At 32.8% G+C, this 19,027-nt stretch overlaps 2 protein-coding genes across 2 annotated transcripts; both read left to right on the top strand.

Annotated features, from left to right (window-relative positions):
* Positions 1 to 2,462: 2,462 nt before the first annotated feature.
* Positions 2,463 to 4,520, top strand: LOC123197630 (transcription factor MYB58). The gene is made up of 3 exons (XM_044611961.1): positions 2,463 to 2,728; positions 3,326 to 3,455; positions 3,542 to 4,520. The coding sequence occupies exons 1-3, from the start codon at positions 2,590 to 2,592 to the stop codon at positions 4,365 to 4,367; spliced, it is 1,095 nt and encodes a 364-aa protein (XP_044467896.1). The 5' UTR covers positions 2,463 to 2,589; the 3' UTR covers positions 4,368 to 4,520.
* A 5,632-nt stretch (positions 4,521 to 10,152) lies between these two features.
* On the top strand, positions 10,153 to 17,614 carry LOC123197998 (TELO2-interacting protein 1 homolog). Its single transcript, XM_044612565.1, is given in 18 exon segments — positions 10,153 to 10,362; positions 10,365 to 10,435; positions 10,546 to 10,708; positions 11,189 to 11,485; positions 11,587 to 11,676; positions 12,202 to 12,684; positions 12,812 to 12,919; positions 13,374 to 13,504; positions 13,599 to 13,728; positions 14,073 to 14,436; positions 14,539 to 15,047; positions 15,159 to 15,338; positions 15,420 to 15,578; positions 15,706 to 15,780; positions 15,927 to 16,092; positions 16,260 to 16,411; positions 16,534 to 16,749; positions 16,838 to 17,614. Coding segments are annotated over 18 exon segments (4,092 nt in total). The 5' UTR covers positions 10,153 to 10,215; the 3' UTR covers positions 17,489 to 17,614.
* The last annotated feature ends 1,413 nt before the right edge of the window (positions 17,615 to 19,027 follow it).

Below are 19,027 nucleotides of genomic sequence, written 5' to 3'. Positions count from 1 at the left end.
ATTATGATTGAAAATTTTTATTATTTTAACATTATTTTTTAAAAAGTTTATCATATATATGATACATGCTATATTATATAAAAATTAAAATTTTAATATACAATTCAACTACTATATCGTGACTGATACACATTTTTTAGAGAAATGATGATGTGACAAGGGGGAGTATTAAAAAATTTTAAAATTTTGGGATGTTTGTAATATTTTTCAAGATGATGTTATGATTGAAAATTTTTATTATTTTAATATTATTTTTTTAAAAGATGTATCATATGATATAATACATAATATACAATATAAATTTTTAATATATGATTTAACTATCATATTGTTTACGCTTATTTATGTATGAATGTAGAGGGATGGAGACTAATTAAATTTTGAATATAAAAGTTAATAAGATGCATTGATCCAAACCAGTGGCTGAGGGAGGGGGTCAAAAGGGTCAATTGAACCCTCTATTTAGATTTTTATTTTTTGTAATATATAAAAAATATCCGTAACACTTAAAAAAAAAAAATTATTAACCTTTTTAAATTTTATTATTTCTTCTTTACCTTCTTATATTTTACGGTCATCCAAAGCCTTGTCCCACCAAAATTTATATATTAATAATCCTCCTTGGCTTGATTTGGCAACAAACCCTGTTGTTGCCAAATTTGTTGCCAAATTTGAAAGAGACCAAATGAAATTGAAAGGATTCCTTTAATCTTTGAATGGCAAGACACAACAAAATCTTAATTGGCTATACTTGTGTAAATTGAATCAGAAGATAATTCATTGGTAACAATTTCATCATCTTATATGAGAAACCATATATTAATTTCATATAAATTATTCTAGAATTTGCTTCTTATTGTAATTAGTACCATGATAGTTTAAAAAACCATATTGTAATTGTAATTATATATAATATTGTTTAAAGTCGTGAAGTATTATTCGTTTTAGTTTTTATTAATTTTATGAATTTTCCTTTAAAAGACGTATTGTAAAAGAGAAAAAGATTGACTCCTATATAAAGAAGTCAATGTTGATGTTGTTTTGATATGCACATAACTAATCATTTAAAGTTGCAAGGTATCGTTTACTTTGAATTTTGTTGGCCTAACAGTTTTACCCATATAAGACATCTTGCAAGGAAGACGGAGAATGAATTTATATTAATTCAAGACCCTCGACTCTAGTAACGTGGGATTTTTGTCATCAACATAAGTGTTTTCAAAGCAACAATCTTGTCATCTCATTTGTGAGATCATTTAATAAATACAAATAATATATTTTAAAATTTATTTTTCAGTAAAAATTACCACTAAAATAGATAGTTATAGAAAACTTAATAGATATAACCATATATAATGTACGACAGTTTATAATATCTATAAAATATAAAATGACGAGACTATTCTATGTAAGCATTTCTCAAAACATATGAATAATGTTTATTTCATATAGTGGTGATCCAAATTCTTAAAGGGGGTTATTCAAATTTAGAAAATGTAGATTCAAGATGCAAATCCTCAATCAAGTATATACTAGGTAAGGTTTTTATATAAAAATTGTATTAAATCGTATATAGAGTATGAGTGTATGTCAAAAAGGAGTAATCTAAGATTAAGTATTTAACAAAAACAGAAAACAAACAATCCTTTCTCCATATTGTAATCTTTCTCAATCAAAGAGAAAAAATTTTCATTATTTTGCCCATAATTTTTCTTATATTGAGTTTTTCACATAAATTTGTGTTCTTATTTAGAGTACTAGTGCGCTTGGCTACTTACATTTCAATGAATATATATGGCTAGGAATCATGAGACCCAAAGAATGCCTTTAATCTTAAATGGCAAGACATTCACAAAAAATTTTAAAAAGTATCCATCATTCTTGGTAACATATTGTACAACATGGAATGAAAAAGCTTGAGTGGAAATGATGTGGTTATCTCATGTTTAATACCATCCATGGAAATATGTCACATACATTAGTATGCACGCTTGGATATTAACAACGAAAAATAAATTGATGACGTATTATAAGATTAAGTGATTTTGACACGTTAATTTATTTACATCTATTAATACTTATGTAGTATTATTCACCTATTGGAATATGAGATGTTGAGACCACCCCACGTATAAATATTACAAGAAAAAAAAAGCCAACTTATTGTGAACACAGGGCTAGAAATTCAACACTTATTTGACTAACGTAGCATACCTTATATATAAAATAATGTCTTCAAAATAAGGAAAAAAAATACATATATAATTAATATAATATAAAAGAATAAAGAAAATTGGTAACTTAGAGTGGAAAAACTCTATGAAATTGAGAAGAGTAATCCATCTACATGACAATAGATATTAAAATTAATTCCAAAGATTTTTAGGATTTTTTTTTTTATTTCTATTTATTGCCTTATATATACCTAAGGCTTAATTTTCTTTTTCAGGGCATGACTCTTGTGGGGTGTGGCCAGGCTTCTTTTTCAGACTCTCTCTATATATATAGAGTTAAAATTCTTGCTTGTTTGAGTTCAGAGTGAGCAACATTTGATCATCATCAATCATCATCATCATCTTCTTCTTCATCATGGGAAAAGGAAGAGCACCATGTTGTGATAAGAGCCAAGTTAAGAGAGGTCCTTGGAGCCCTGCAGAGGACTTGAGGCTCATCACTTTTATTCAGAAACATGGCCATGATAACTGGAGGGCTCTCCCTATACAAGCTGGTGAGTCTCATAATCACTTTCATTTATTTTTCTGCATTTCTTCACATCTGGGTTCCATTTTTCATGGTGGGTTGATTGGTTCATTTGTTAGAACTGTTTCATTGTCTGTTTACAGTATGCAGAAAGCTCACCAAACTCCACCAACAGGAACCCAAAAAGTTTGAAACTTTTTACCTAAATTTTGAAATCTGGGTTTGTTTTGTGACGCATATTTTGTCACAATCCCTGCCAGGTTTTCACCTTTAGTGTCACTGTTTCATCAAGGAAAAGAAATCACCAGAATTTGCAGCATTAATTGCCTGCTAAAGTTTTCTGTCTTTGCATGGAAAATATTTACTTGTCACATCTGTCAAAGTTGAAAATTTTCTGCCAATTAAACTCTCTAATGGTGGTCACATCACAATGCCATCAACCTTATTCTGCTGACTAGTATACAGAGCTTTATCTTCATCCAATTCATGCTACAATGGAGGTTAAGCATGAGAAAAAAGTGTGTATATGTACAAATCAATACACAAGTTAATGGTAGAAAATGCGGATTTCAAAGGCAAGGCCTGCAGATGGGACTTATTTTTTGTGCTTTTTGACATTTTGTAGGGCTGTTGCGCTGTGGTAAAAGTTGCAGACTGAGATGGATTAATTACCTGAGGCCTGATGTGAAAAGAGGGAACTTCTCTGCAGAGGAAGAGGAGACTATAATGAAACTGCATCAGACTCTGGGGAACAAGTAAGTGTGCAGTAGAAAAACTTGTTGATTTCGGTGTCAGTGAATTGCTTTGGCTTGACTAGTTATGGCAAATTGATTTTTTCCAGGTGGTCAAAAATTGCATCTTATTTGCCGGGAAGAACAGATAATGAGATTAAGAATGTGTGGAACACTCATTTGAAGAAAAAATTGTCTTTGAAAGATGCTAATACGGATCAGGAATCCAAGGAATCCTCACTGACCTCATGTTCATCTTCTTCGTCTACCTCATTTAAGTCCCCTGGCAAAAGGGGTAACGCAGAAAATGACCTTAATACATACCAGTGGGATGAGGGTCATGCCCCCAAAAGGCCTCGCGAAACAGAAGATGACAAAACTGAAGACTTAACACAGAACAACTCCACCGAGGAGGTGCAAACAGAAGTACCAACTTCTTCTTGCTCTTCCCATAACTCCAGCGCGAGGCCAAGTGACATGACAGATTCATTACTCTTCGAGTTCGGCGAAGTGTATGAGTTTAATATGAACACATTAGAAGAGGTGAATAAACCCGACATAGCAAACAATGTGATTGAAATTCCATTGGAGTCAGATTTAGAATTTTGGGACATGTTAGATAGCTTAGACTCATTCCAATCTAATGAAGAAGCTCAATTAGTACATGAAGTGGATGCAAGCCAAACGTCAAGCCCCTGCGATGGACATAACAACAACAACAACAACAACAACAACAATAATGAAGTCGATAGCAGGGAATGGTTTCGGTACTTAGAATCTGAGCTTGGCTTGGAGACTGATGAAGATCAAAATCAAGAAAATTCAGCCAAGAATGAAGCTGAAACTCAGCCACTAATCTCAGAAACTTATGAGATACTGCTGAAACCAGATTTTGACCCTGGATGGCTTTCATCACCACACAATTCAGTATTCTGAATAAAAGTTTTACAGTGTTTCAAGTCAGTAGTTCTTAGATATAATCAGCCTGTCAAAATTGACTACTTTTCATATATACATCAGAAAGTGGTTTTTTCTTGTTTCTTTTCTAACTAAATACATGATTAGGCCTATACATTCATCTTATATGTATTTTAAAATGCAGTATAATTCTGAATCATATACGCCAAGCAAACTGTTCATTCCTCAAGAAATTCAAAGATTTCTGAGTGGGTTGGTGATGCCCTTCCTCTTAATGTATCATATTTTAAGGTCTCTACACTTTGAAAATATGAATGTTAAGATTGAATTTGAGATGGGAATTTATTGTATAGGTGAACACTACAAGTTTTTAATCAATTTGACTTGGTTTGCATGCCATAAAAGTTATTGCATGGTTCAGGTGATTGCTGCCATTGACAGGAGTTGAAAAAACTCTCTGTTTCCCATATGTTTACTCAACCAAGAGGAAGTTTGTGATTGACATTTGTCGGGAACATTAATTTCTATTTGGTGCAACTCATATGGCTTGTCATTTTGCCCTCTCTTATTTTTGAGTCATACGTTTCACACTGGTAACGTTTGTCATCTTTTGTTGGGTTATTTTAGTGGATTGAAAAAGACGTTAGATGTTAGTACATAAGTGTTAGAAATTCTTAATCTCTTAGTTTTTGGGTTGAGAGAAACCCAAAAACACTTAACAATGATATTAGAATTTGAATATAATAACTTCACCTAAAAGTATGATCTATCGCTCTTTCGAATGATTGATTGTAAAAAGTGTTACCCAATATGTGAAAAGAAGATTATTGGTTGTCTCATATGGGTTGGAAAAGACATTATGTTAATATATAAGCGTGAGGAATCTCTCACATTTTAGTCAGCTTTTAGGTTGAGAGAAACCCAATAACATCTAAGAGTAGTATTAGAACTCGATTATACAATTATTTTAAGGCAAAACATGATACACGTGTTATAGTCTCGATTTTCTCACAAATAATATTATACTTATTACATTTTTTATTAATATATTCATGTAAATTGATATGTATTGATATAATTAGGAAATTTAATTATTTATTTTATTTTTAATTTAAAATAATTTACACATATTAAAATATATTAATTTATAAAAATAAATTGGCGCGAAAAATTAGTGTATGGATTGATGTTTGTATTGCACTATTGGCTCAAAGAATGGTCAAAATAATCATGGCCATGCATAAATCTGTCAATGACTTTAACATTTGTGGATACTAATTTGCAGATTCAACCATCCTTTTCTAGGCCTGAGGGCCAGAAAAAATAAAAACTCCAAATATAAATATTCTCAACATTTTTTGAAAACTGTAAGTATGTTACAATCACTGTTCAGATCATTTAATTATCTCTTTGAGAAATATCGCAATTCTACCCATTATTCCATCAAATAAAAAAATATTTATCATCCTTAGTAAGTTGAACAAGATATGTCCAAATCAAAATCAATCTCCTTTTCACTTGTCTACATTGTGGTTGGTACTCCTAACTTGATGTCAACATGTTTGCCTTTTTTTTTAGGTGGAATAGGTAGATTCGAGTTACACTAAGTCCATATGAGAATCAATTCAAATTTGATTTGAATTTATAAAATTTGGTGATAAAATCATTACAAAGTCTTTATAAAATATTAAAAATGATGAAAAATGAATTGTTAAAGAAAGAATCGAGAAAGAAAAACACTTAATAGAGAAAAAGAATTTTCGGAGAAAATGAATTTATTGATAATTTATTAATATTTGATTCGAACTCAAATTAAATTTATTCTAGTTTAAACTCCGTTCATTTCAAACAGAATATTAAGTAGGCTTAACTCAGACCTAGCTTTAGGACCACGGTGGGGTATGATTTAATTTGTTTTTTTCCTCCAAATTTGAGAAGAAATAAAATTTAAAATCAAGCATAGCTAATGGGTTGGTGACAGTCTCCACTAACAACTATTTAATTTTATTACTTGTAATTTACTTTTTGGGTCCCTACACTTTGAAATTTTATAGCTGAAAAGATTGAAAGTACAAACCCATTTGAACACTCCTACAATAAATTATATTATGGTGAGAAGTGGAATCAGACCCTGTTGCGTTAAACCGTGATTTGAGTACTAAAATTATTGTCATATTATGCATTTGTGACATCCACATCCAATTTTGTTGCATGAATAATTTAATCTGGATTTTCTCATAGCAGTAATTGTAGGTCGATGAATGGATCAAGAATTTCTCTAATTATAGGTCGTCCTTTATCTATTATTTAAGATCTAAATGATGTTTTATCGTCTAGATCTAGACGATGAAGGTTTGTCCTTTGTCATCCTTTGTAGTTAGAGAAAGAAGATCGATAGAAAGAGTCGATCGTCGGTGATGGCCATAGTAGGAAACAAATCCTAAGAGTAAAATTTAAAATTTTCAAATTTTAAGAATAAGTTGAAATGTTAGTTTTTAAACTTTGAGAGAAAAATGATAAAAGTTTTAAAGTTCAAAGTTTATAGGTAAAATAACGATTTTACCCTTGTCTCTAACTGAAAATTTGGACAGTAATTTGACTATGGATGAAAGTTTGAATTTTTTATCTCTTCTGAGTAACTTTTAGATTGGCTAAAATTTAGATAGAAAATAATCCTTTTTCCCATGAAAAATTTAATCTGGATTTTCTCAGAGCAATAATTGTCGGTCGATGAATGGATAAAAAATTTCTCTTATTTGCTATATTCAAATCAAGTTTAACTAAGTTAACAAATAAAATCCCAATTAAACACAAAAAAACAAAAAATGATTCGATTAAGTAAAAGTTCTTTATTACCCAAATAAAAAAGTAATATGATCCTGTCACAAGCTATTTTGGAGTTTTTTTTCATTCTCTAGATATGTTAGTGAAGCATAATATATAGATGAAGTGGTCATCAAATCTACCAACTGTTAGTCATAAAACATAAAATAAAGGCTAAATAACTATTTCTCATCTATGGTTTGATAAAATGACAAAATTTTATTATTTAAATTTAAAAAATCCAAAATCTTATCTGTCATCAACTTTCGTTAGTAAAAATTGTTTGATTTTTCTGGAAACGGTTGTTTCGCCCTTTTATTGTAATTATAAAACTATTATTAATTCATAATATAAATATCAAATTAATGATATATTTTCCTCACTTTAAGATTTGATCACTTTGATTTGAAAAAAAAAATCAAAACTTTATTCAATTTTAAAATATTGCATTTTCTTTAATTCCTTGGGGTGTAACTGTTATTTTTGAAACTATAAAAAACATACTAAAATTTTAAAATTAAAAAACAATGCCAATTTTTTTTGAAATTTACAAAATCCCTATTAAAAAATTTTCTAACACTCCTAGATTTTTAAAAATTACCATTCATCCCAAACTTTTGGAAAGGGAAAATATAAAAAAAAAAAAAACTGAAAATAATAAATAATAAAAAGAAGAAGAGAAAATAGATAAATTTATGCAAAAGAAACTACTTACCTTTTTATGTAACAAAATTTATTAACGGAAATAGACGATGAATGAGAATATGACTTTTCAAAATTTAGAGAATTAGAATATGTTATTCCAACAAACATTGGGTGTAAATAGTCTTTTGGCCTAAAATAAATCATAATATAAACACACCCTATCTTTGTAGATCTTACAATTTAATAAAATAATTGGTCAAAATATCTTTTAATGATCCCCAAAAAATGTTACATGGATAATGCCATCTTAACTATATTCATTCATAAGGAGTTGAACCAACAAGGGGAATTTAATATTTTATAATAATCTAGATAGGATATTTATATTTCTAAGTTATAGGTAAAGATCTTCTAAACCAAATCCATTAAAATTTAAAATGTTTGCCACTTTTAAACCAAGAATTTAAAATGTTTTGCCTTCAAAAAGATTTCTCAACTTGCCAAAGTGGTTGCCACTTATTTATCAAAATTTTTTACTTAGAGATTTATTTCAAGTACATGGACACAAGAGTAAAGTTGGAAGCAATGTTTTATTTGGATCCGATATTACCTCAGTGAAAGGATTGGTTTAGATTAATTAGAGATCGGACTGGTTAATTGATAATTAAGTGATTTCAAATAGGGTTAGACTCGAACTGAGTTCATTTAAGCTTGAGCTTGACTTGAATGAGCCTAAAACGAGTCAATCCTATACAAGCTCGGTCGAGCTTGATCTCAAGCTACTTACCAAATTTTTTAATTAAAAATTTTGATATAAAAAAATGTCATTTTATCTAATATGTATTAAAATGATGTCGTTTTAATAACAAAAAATGAGTCAAACTAAATTCGAGCTTGACTTTCACGAGCTCAAACTTAAGTTCAACTATATATAAATCGAATCGAGTTCAAGCTAGACTCAATTCGGTTTGAATCTAATCCTAATTTTAAATTAAAGATAAATTAATATCTAATCAAATAATAATATATCTTCATTGGTATTTGATTTGATACCGAACACATGACATCACTCAAATGAAAATAATAAATAAAAGAAATAAAATTTAAATGGGAATGTCGAAGAAATGGGTATGATGTGCTCGAAACTCTTTTTGACATGCTTGAATATTTCATTATTGGACTAAGTTGGACCCTTTTTGAGTGAATCTATTAAATGGGCCAAATTAGGGAATCCAAAACAAGTTCCCAAATCAACTCAAATTTGGAACTATTTCATTAAAAAAGAAAAAAAATATTAAATCTAAATTAAACTAATTTGATCTTAGCTCAAAAAGAGCCGATTCAAGTTGAGATAGACTCACTTGAGTTCAAATCGAGATGAGTCAAATCCAATTACTCATCGACAAATTTCATTTTCTCTTTCAAATTTTTCGTTTTTTCAATAATTTTTCTTTTTCTTCAATGATATTGGGTTTTTGACAATTTCTTTTCTGATGATTTTTTCCTTCTTCGTCTTCTTTTTTATGCATTCCGACGGCTTCAACAATGGGAAAATAGTGCAATAGTAAATAATACTGACAATTTATAATTCAGATGTAATTAAAACACTAGACTTAAATTCCCAAAAGCCCATATTTTGTTAGCCCATTTCCCAAACCATCAGCTACAAAGGTCCAATGGACTCATAGCCCAAAAAGATTTAAATAGAGAATTAAAGAATCCCTTAATGTCAACATTAGTAACAAGTGAACCCTATGATTCTTAGAATACTCAAAAAAGTCCATGTTAGTGTATAAATTATTAAAAATATACACAATTATTAAGTGAGTCCAACAAGCAAGCTTCAATTTGGTTTTTACCACTGATTTTAGATTCAAATTAAACCTTAACTCGGTCAAAAAATCAATTCAAATTAATTACTATCATTGATAAATTGTTTAAACAAAGATTAAAATAATTTTATCAAACATATTTATAAACTTGCAATTTATAATATATATTTTTTATCGCATAGGCTCATGTTTTTAAATACTCATTTTTCTAATAAATGAAAGTTGTATTCTTTCTAATAAAGATAAATGTATTATCAAATTTATATTTTAATTTACTATCATATGTTCAACAAATCGAGATCAATAGCAATATATAATGTATAGCAATTTAAATTTCCCTCATTTTGCAAGATAAGGGACTCTCTCCCACTTGTTGGAATAATTTGAAACTATAAGGCCCTAAAAGGATTTTAAAAATTAGGTGGTTCATGTGGTAAAAATAAATTTTATTAAGTAACCCCTAGCTTTCTTTATAATTACTATCTTATCCTCTTCTAATTTCTTCTCCCATTTTCTACATCTCTTCAATTTCGCGCTTCCTTTCTCTCTGTGCTTCTTTCCTTCTCATGGAACCTCAACAAGAAGAAGATCCTGATAATCTGACAGTCGGGTTCACCGACGAAGAGGTTCAAGCAAGCCACGTGTTCTCGCAGCTACAAGCCTACTGCTTAGACCTCCTTGAACTTTCCCGGAACTCCGGCAAACACTCTTCTTCACTTCTTCACTCTCTTCACTCCTTCAACTACTTCAAAACACTCCGTCTCATTCTCTCCAGCCTTTCTTCGAGTAACCCATTTATTTATTTTTTTTCAATTTATTGGATTTTTTAAAAGTTTTAATTTTTAATTTTGTTGTTTTGTGTTATGTTAATTTAATTGTCAACGTGTTTGTTTCAGCTACACTTTGTTACCTCTGCTGCTTCTATTGGATGCTGCAGTTGATAACAGAAGCTCTGCGAAGGAAAGTGTAATGAATAAAGTGGGTGACAGAGTAGCGGAAGATGTGCTAAAATGTTTGGAGGAGCTTCTCGGCAAGTGTCAGTTAGGTTCTGTTGATCAGGTTCGTTCTTATATTGCTATTACTTTAGGTAAATTTATGTCACATTGAGGTTATCTGGTTTTGATGTAACTTCAGAAGGTTAAGTATGTTAATTTACGTCTGATGTCCCATATACTGGGTTATTTTAAAAAGCTTTTTCATCTATAGTTATACAAGTTAATGTTGCTAAGTTGGTTGAAACTTATTGGTTGGGTTGGTTTGTCAAGAGGCAATTCTGATGTATGTATGGTTGTTTGCTCATAAATTTATGTCAAAATCTTCAATTTGTAACTGTTTTACGATTATTTTTTGGTCTAATAGAATTAAAAAGTAGTTTATGTGATTGAGCTTTAATGTCCGTTATATGGGTTGTTGAAGAGAGTTTTTGTATGTATAGTGATATAAATCCTGTTACTTGGTTGGTTAAGGTGGAACTTATAGGTTTGGGTGCTTATTTTATGTGAATTATAACATGAGTGTGGTGGTGTGCGTCTTCTGCAGATGGTTGTGGTGCTGAAGAAATTGACATATGCAGCTTTGCTTTCTCCATCCGAGGCTTCTGAAGAGTTTCGTGAGGGAGTGATCAAATGTTTCAGGGCTATGCTTTTGAGTTTACATCCCTGTGTGGATAGCTCCTGCTCCTGTAAACAAGTTTTGGGTTCGCCGGAGCTTTTAGAACCCAGAAACTTGCGAACACAAGTTACTGGAGCTTCATTATCAGGAGAATGCTTAGTTGCATTTTTGCAGTCACAAAAGGCTTCGGCTGCTGTTGGACAGTGGCTATCACTTCTTCTCCAAGTACACTATTTTCTTCTCCTATATGACATTTGATTTGTTTGGAATCTTTTGCACTGTTGTCTGTTACTTTCTATGAAATCAATGATGGGGTTTATGCAAAGGCTGCAGATACTGAGGCTTCACGTGGACAACGGGGAAGTGGGAAACTCCGTATTGAAGCCTTCCTGACCCTACGCATACTTGCAGCTAAGGTAATTCTGCAGTATTTAGCAAACACTAATGGTGAGGCACTTTAATGTATGACTTATTGTTGTCTTTGTTTTTCTATCCCAAAATGTTCTACAGAAGTTTTCCATCAACTTGATTTACCCACCATGTAGAACATTAAATATGTTTGCATCGAGAACAGATTATAGAAAATTTGAGACTACTTCACATTAATAATAACAATTAGACATATCCTTTTTTTTTCCCTACAAAAAAGAAAGGAAACATTTGAATTTTTATTGGGACTTGTATTATAATTTTCATTCACCATCCTATTGTGGAGATAATTTGAGGTCATCTAAACTAGGAAAACTATTTCACAAACTGAGTTTCTGGGCTTGCTAAGTCTGCAAAAGCATGAACTTTCTTCATGTGGAACTTGTTGGTTAGATAAAACAAAATTATTAGCTTGTGTTTTATAGCTGAGAAATTACTGGTATCATTTCATGAAAAGAATTATTATTCTTTTTGTATGAAAAATTGAGTTGATTTTAGTGGTCATTTTGCAGGTAGGTACTGCAGACGCGTTGGCTTTCTTTTTACCTGGTGTAGTTAGTCAATTTGCCAAAGTTTTGCATGTATCAAAGACGATGATAAGTGGGGCTGCTGGAAGTGTTGAAGCTATCGATCAAGCAATCAGGGGTTTAGCTGAATATCTTATAATGGTCCTTGAGGATGATGCTAATTTATCTGGCCTTAATATTTCCAAAAATGTCATAGTTGGTGTTGATTCTAAGAATTTAGAATCTATGCATTCAATTATGGAGGAGCTTCGTCAGTTGCCTATTAAAGCACAAGGTCAGAGTAAAACTTTTCAAGACGATATGAGTGGTCAACTAGTAAAAACTGTTACTCCCAAATCTGAGTTCAGGGAGCAGAGGAGTGTTGATTCTGTGAAGGGAATGGGATCCTTGCATGTGGATCGCACTAAAGATTGGATTGAGAAAACCTCAGGACATGTGAATAAACTATTGTGTGCAACTTTTCCTCATGTATGTTTTAATTCATACATCTGATGTTGTATTATATATTCTTGAGGTTGCTGTACTGCCATCTGAGCTCTCTATTTTTGTTAACCTCAATTTTTTTTTCATGGAATATTTTTAACTTGATTCGCAGATTTGTGTTCATCCTTCTAGGAAGGTACGAGGGGGACTTCTTGTTGCTGTACGAGGACTGTTATCAAAATGCAGTTACACGCTGAAAGACAGCAGATTGATGCTTTTGGTAAGCTGGGAGCTAGGATGATTTTATCTGCACACTGAACTTTGATCTTTCTGTGCTAGCTCAAGGTTATTATGTTATATAGTATGCTTCTGCTGGTACAGCAATGATATGAATACCTTCATTTTAGGAATGAGTTGAGAGATTGAGAGATTTGAGGAAGGAATGCCATGTTTGCCTGTGAAGAGGTGTCATAACTTTTGTCTGCCCAAGATCATTAATATTTTGCAATCTATGCAGTCATAAATTTGTAACTATCTAAGTGTTGTTGTTTTGGTTGCCCCCAGACAATGCTTGAAACACTATATTTTATTAATTTGTCTGTTAGCTGGCTTCTTTTATTAGGCTTTCCCTTGTAATCTCATTTCCAGCGTTTCATGCAGTTAAATGAATTCTTTTACATTTTTTATTGCCTGTGTATTTGTATTCTATGTGATTTCTGCTGCTATTTATGCAGGAGTGCTTATGTGTTTTGGTTGTTGATGACTATGAAGATATATCTACCGCTGCCCAGGAGTTTCTTGAATATTTATTCTCGCCAAGAGGGAAACATCATGTGAAGCTAGATGTTTTGGATGTTTTTAGCAGGTTTTTACTATATCTGATTGGACTTTCTGTCTTGAGAATGCTTTTCACTTAGATGGGATTTTTCTACAAATTCTACATTTTCTTGTCTCAATAGGCTTATTGAAAAGCTTCCAAAAGTGGTGCTGGGAAATGAGGATTCACTTGCGCTTTCACATGCACAGCAATTACTTGTAGTAATATATTATTCTGGTCCTCAATTCATGTTGGATCAGCTTCAATCTCCTGTATGTGCTTACATCCCTAATATTTATAATACCTTTGGTTTATTTATCTTCTAAATCAAGTGATCTTTGTCTTCTAAATTATTTTGATGCTTTTTCAGTGTAATGATTAACTAATGTCTCTTGCACTTTGAATACTCTGACATTGCAATACCTAAAATGGGAGCAAAAATGAAATATACAACCTTCTTAAATATATAGTCAAAAGTATGAGCAATATTTTACCTTCCCCTGCAATGTTGTAGCTTCTATTTTAACATCTGTTTGAAATGGTTCAGATTGTTTTATTGTAAGTCCGATTTTAATTGTTGCAGCACATTTGTGATGTTTTCTTGTGTGGAGTGTAGGTGACAGCCGCAAGGTTCTTGGATGTTTTTGCCCTTTGTCTTAGTCAAAATTCAGCATTTACTGGTTCTCTTAACAAGCTTATGTTAGCAAGATCATCTTCAAAGGGATTTATTCAATCTGTAGCAGAGCTCAAAGCTGGTGCTCATTTTACCAATCTCGGGCAGACCTTCACGGGTTCTGTTCCATCTGGTATCTCAAAGTTGACATATGTTCAGGAAAAAGTTAGTCAGTACCCACAGGAGGCTGAGCAGAAAGTATATGAACTCCCACGCATGCCACCTTGGTTTGTTTCTGTTAGCAGTGGGAAACTATATCAGGCTCTTGCAGGAACTCTTAGACTTGTTGGTTTATCGTTACTGCCAGGTTATTTCAACTCTCGAGTTCATATATCTTTTTTTTTTTAAATTGAACTCTTCTATTTGTGCTGTACTCACACTGAGTACCTCTGCTATTGCTGCCTGCTAGACATAAAAAGTGAAGGGCATTTATCGATTATCACTGATATTCCACTGGGTTATTTGCGTAAATTGGTTGCTGAGGTTCGTGTGAGAGAGTACAATAAAGAGAGTTGGCAGTCTTGGTATAATCGAACTGGTTCAGGACAGTTATTACATCAGGCCAGCACTGCAGCATGTATCATAAATGAGATGATATTTGGTGTATCAGATCAGGCAGTCGATACTTTCGCTAGAATGTTTCAGAAGTTCAGGGCAAGAAGAGAAGAGGTTAAAGAATTTGATGCAGAGCTGACTGATGCTCAGCCTTCAGATCTTGATGACTCTATTTGGAAGATTAAACAGCGAAAGAGTGACAAAAGTCACTTGATCGAATGCATTGGTAAAATCATACACGAGTATCTCTCTCCTGAATTATGGGATCTCCCATTGGATCATAAGTCTTCTCTTGTACAATCTGATGGAGAAGTTGAAGATATTACTCTGCACTTTTTTCATGACACTGCTATGCTACACCAGGAAATTGCACTTTCCCTTACCAATTGTGCAAAATTTATTAAATTTTCATCTGCTTGTCATTGGTGAGCTCTAGTATGAAGTATTGATTTTTCCATTGATTCTCTCAAACAGGTCATCATTGACGGAATTGGTATCTTTGCTCTGTGCCTCGGAAAAGATTTTGCTTCTAGCGGATTTCTTCATTCATCTCTTTATCTGTTAATGGAGAATCTTACATGTTCTAACTTCCAAGTTAGGAGTGCCTCTGATGCTGTTTTACATGTACTTGCTTCCATATCAGGCTATAAAACGGTGAGCTTTGACTTTAATGAATAAATTCCTTTTTGGCTCAATATGATGGTTCATAAATGTTATTATATTACCAATTTGCAGGTCGGAAACTTGGTTTTAGCAAATGCAGACTATGTAATTGATTCTGTATGTCGACAACTACGACATTTAGATCTTGACCCACATGTGCCCAATGTGCTTGCTGCGATGCTTTCCTATGTTGGGATAGCTAACAAAATATTACCTCTACTGGAAGAACCGGTATGACCTACCCCACTCTAGATTTTGATTCCTTTTCAGGTTCATTCATTGTTAAAGAATTAGCTTTGCCTATTCTGTAGATCTTTCAACTTGTAATTTTAATGTCTGGGATTGTCACATTCTGCAGATGCGCTGTGTTTCACAGGAACTTGAGATCCTTGGCAGGCATCAGCATCCTGATTTAACTGTACCCTTCTTAAAGGTCATATCTCTTTAGCTGCACAAATTCTTTGTACTGCTTCATAAACTCTTGCATATTGTTGTATTTGCTAGTATTCTAATTTATATTCTTCCCAGCATGAAGATGCAAACAAAGATGGTCTAAATTCAACAATTTTTTGTCTTTAGGCAGTGGCAGAAATTATTAAGGCATCAAAGCTTGAGGCCAGTTCATTGCCAAGTAAAGCTGAATCTTATCTTACGAGTGTCAGGTCCAAAATAACTGACATGGAAGATAAGGAAAATGCAGGATCATGTTATGACAATGACATTAGTATATCTGACAAAGAATCAGGTAATTGTTGATTGAAGGATTATCTCCTAATGAATATCAGTTGTTTCACATTCATAAGGCCATCTACTGTTTGTTTAAAATTGGTGAATTACATTGTATGTTGTGAAAGTTCATGCTGACTAAAACATAAGCTGCACTGGTACTTGGTGTTGACATTGTGCTTGTAGAAGAATGGGAGAGTGTTTTGTTCAACTTGAATGATTTGAAAAGATATAGACGAACAGTTGGATCTATTGCTGGTTCATGTTTAACCACCGCAACTCCACTTATAGCTTCGATGAAGCAAGCAGCTTGCTTGGTAGCTCTGGATATAGTTGAGGTACTTTCAGGCTGTATTTATGGTGGACAAAACTTGAATTCTGTCTTATAATTAACCAAGATTATACTGTCATTATAACTTGTTTAAATTGTATGCATTTGTATGGTGAACAATCTTTTCAGGATGGCATTGTGACGCTGGCAAAAGTTGAGGAGGCTTATAAGCATGAAAAGGAAACTAAAGAAGAAATTGAAGAAGTGATTCGATCAAGAGCATTGTATCATCTTCTAGATAACATGGAAGCAGTCGAAGATGGGACTGACGAGAACAGATTGCTTCCAGCAATGAACAAAATATGGCCTCTTTTGGTTGTTTGTGTTCAAAGCAAAAACCCAGTGGTGAGTACTGGTTCTTTAGAATTTCCTTTTTCATACACATGTAAAATTCTGTACTGATAATGAGATTTTTTTAACTCTATATCAACAGACCATCCGGAGATGTTTAACCGTGGTAAGCAGTGTCGTGCAGATCTGTGGAGGGGATTTCTTTTCACGCCGCTTCCATACTGACGGCCCCCACTTCTGGAAACTTCTATCAACATCCCCATTTATGAGAAACCCCAAGTCGAAAGATGAAAAAGTGCCTTTGCAACTTCCCTATCGAAGCACATCTATTTCTGCCGAAGACTCTGTAGCTGAAGCCTCTAACTTGAAAGTTCAAGTTGCAATGCTCAATATGATTGCCGATTTGTCTCGAAACAAAAAGAGTGCTTCAGCATTGGAGGTTGTCCTCAAGAAGGTCAGTGGTCTAGTTGTGGGAATAGCTTGTAGTGGCGTGGTAGGGCTCAGGGATGCATCGATAAATGCCTTGTTTGGACTTGCAGCCATAGACCCTGATCTTATTTGGCTTCTTTTAGCTGATGTTTACTATTCTCTGAAAAAGAGAGACTTCCCTTCACCACCAACGTCAGACTTCCCTGAAATTTGTGAAATTTTGCCTTTACCTTCATCCGCTAGAGAGTACTTGTATGTGCAGTATGGAGGGCAGAGCTATGGTTTTGATGTCGACTTTTCTTCTGTAGATACTGTTTTCTCAAAACTGCATTCCCAAGTTTTTACTAACCAAATGTACATTTAAATCTATTTAGAGTAGAGTCAAATTCTTAATTACAATTTTTGTATAATCTGATTTATAAACAAGTCTACTAACAATTTTTGTACCTTAAGAAAGTTTAATGATCTGATGACAGCACAAGTGAGAATATGAAGAAAATGACTGAGGGTAGGGTAGAATTTGATTCAAGCTGGTTTGGGCTTAACTCAAGGTTACGTCAAGCAACCGTAGATTTATTTTCTCTTCCTTTTCTTAATTATTTTGACAATTTTTTTTCTTATCTGACTTCTTTTTCTTAAATTTAAGTGAATTTTTTTTTTTTGATAGTTTTTCTAATGAATTAATCACAAATTGAGCGAGTTGAGCTTGATGTCTAATTGCTTGTTTTAAATTTGAGCCAAATTTGATTGTTTTATGTTTTGATTCAATTCGAATTCACCCTAAAGGGAGGGAGGCTACATTCTGTTGCAGAGAAAATTGGAAAGCAGAGAGAATCTGAAAATTTTAACAATGGGAACCAGCAGTTGAGCTCTTAATGGCTGAATATGAAGTGTTTTCTCCAAAATGGATTATTCTTTTCCTTTCCTAACACACATTATCACTGGATATTTAATCAGCCAAACCTGAAGGAAACAAATCATTTCAACTAGGGCTGGATTCGAGCTGAGCCGAGCTCGGCTCGCAGCCAGCTCGGGCTCGGCTCGGTTTTTTTATGGCCGGCTCGAGCTCGATTCGAGTTGACCTCGGCTTAAGTTTGGCTCGTTTACGGCTCGGTTCGGCTCGTTTTTCATATCAAAACGACATCGTTTTGTGTATATATAAAAATCAAAACTAAGCCGTTTTGTATAAAAAATTTAAAAAAAAATGAACCGAGCTAACCCGAGCCAGCTCGAGCTTGATCGAGCCGAGCAGAGCCCGGCTAGTTTCGGGCTTGAACTGAGCCGAGCTCGAGCTCGAGCTGGCTCGGCTCGAATCCAGCCCTAATTTCAACAAGTCTTTGTGAATACACGTTGAATTTTCCCGGTTCGAAAATACATGGTAAACAATTGGATCAAATTCTCTTGAGAAGCCTAGACATGCTTGTAAAAGATCAATTCTCGGGTCAGATTCCACCTGGATTGAATTCAAACAAAACTTAGTTCAAAATTGACGCGAATAAAAAAAGCATGCTTGAGATCAAAGAGTTGAGATTCAAACTCGGTTTGAAAACAAATTTATTTTATATTCAATTCAAATCGATTCAAATTCAATTATTTTTTAATTAGAACCCAATTCTTAGTTTGAACTCGACTAATTCATTTCATTCAAATCCAACCCTAATCAATTCCCTTGGCCGCAATGTGAACAAGCCCTTATAAATTATTGTTGACATAAATCAACATTTTGATTTCAAAAGGAGTGACAAATTAAGTAAAAAATTCTTTTTACAAAGTTATGTTTGATACTTTTTTAAACGGGATAACAACACATAAAGCTATCAATTATATTAAAAATACTTTAACCTTGTTTTTTCTTTTTTCAATTGAAAAGGCATAACTCTTAAATTTTTTTATTATCAGTGGG

Source organism: Mangifera indica, chromosome 15 (assembly GCF_011075055.1).
Source record: "Mangifera indica cultivar Alphonso chromosome 15, CATAS_Mindica_2.1, whole genome shotgun sequence".
NCBI classification, from domain to species: domain Eukaryota; kingdom Viridiplantae; phylum Streptophyta; class Magnoliopsida; order Sapindales; family Anacardiaceae; genus Mangifera; species Mangifera indica.
The sequence above is the reverse complement of the archived record's forward strand: the minus strand, read 5'-3'. Positions and strand labels throughout refer to the sequence as shown.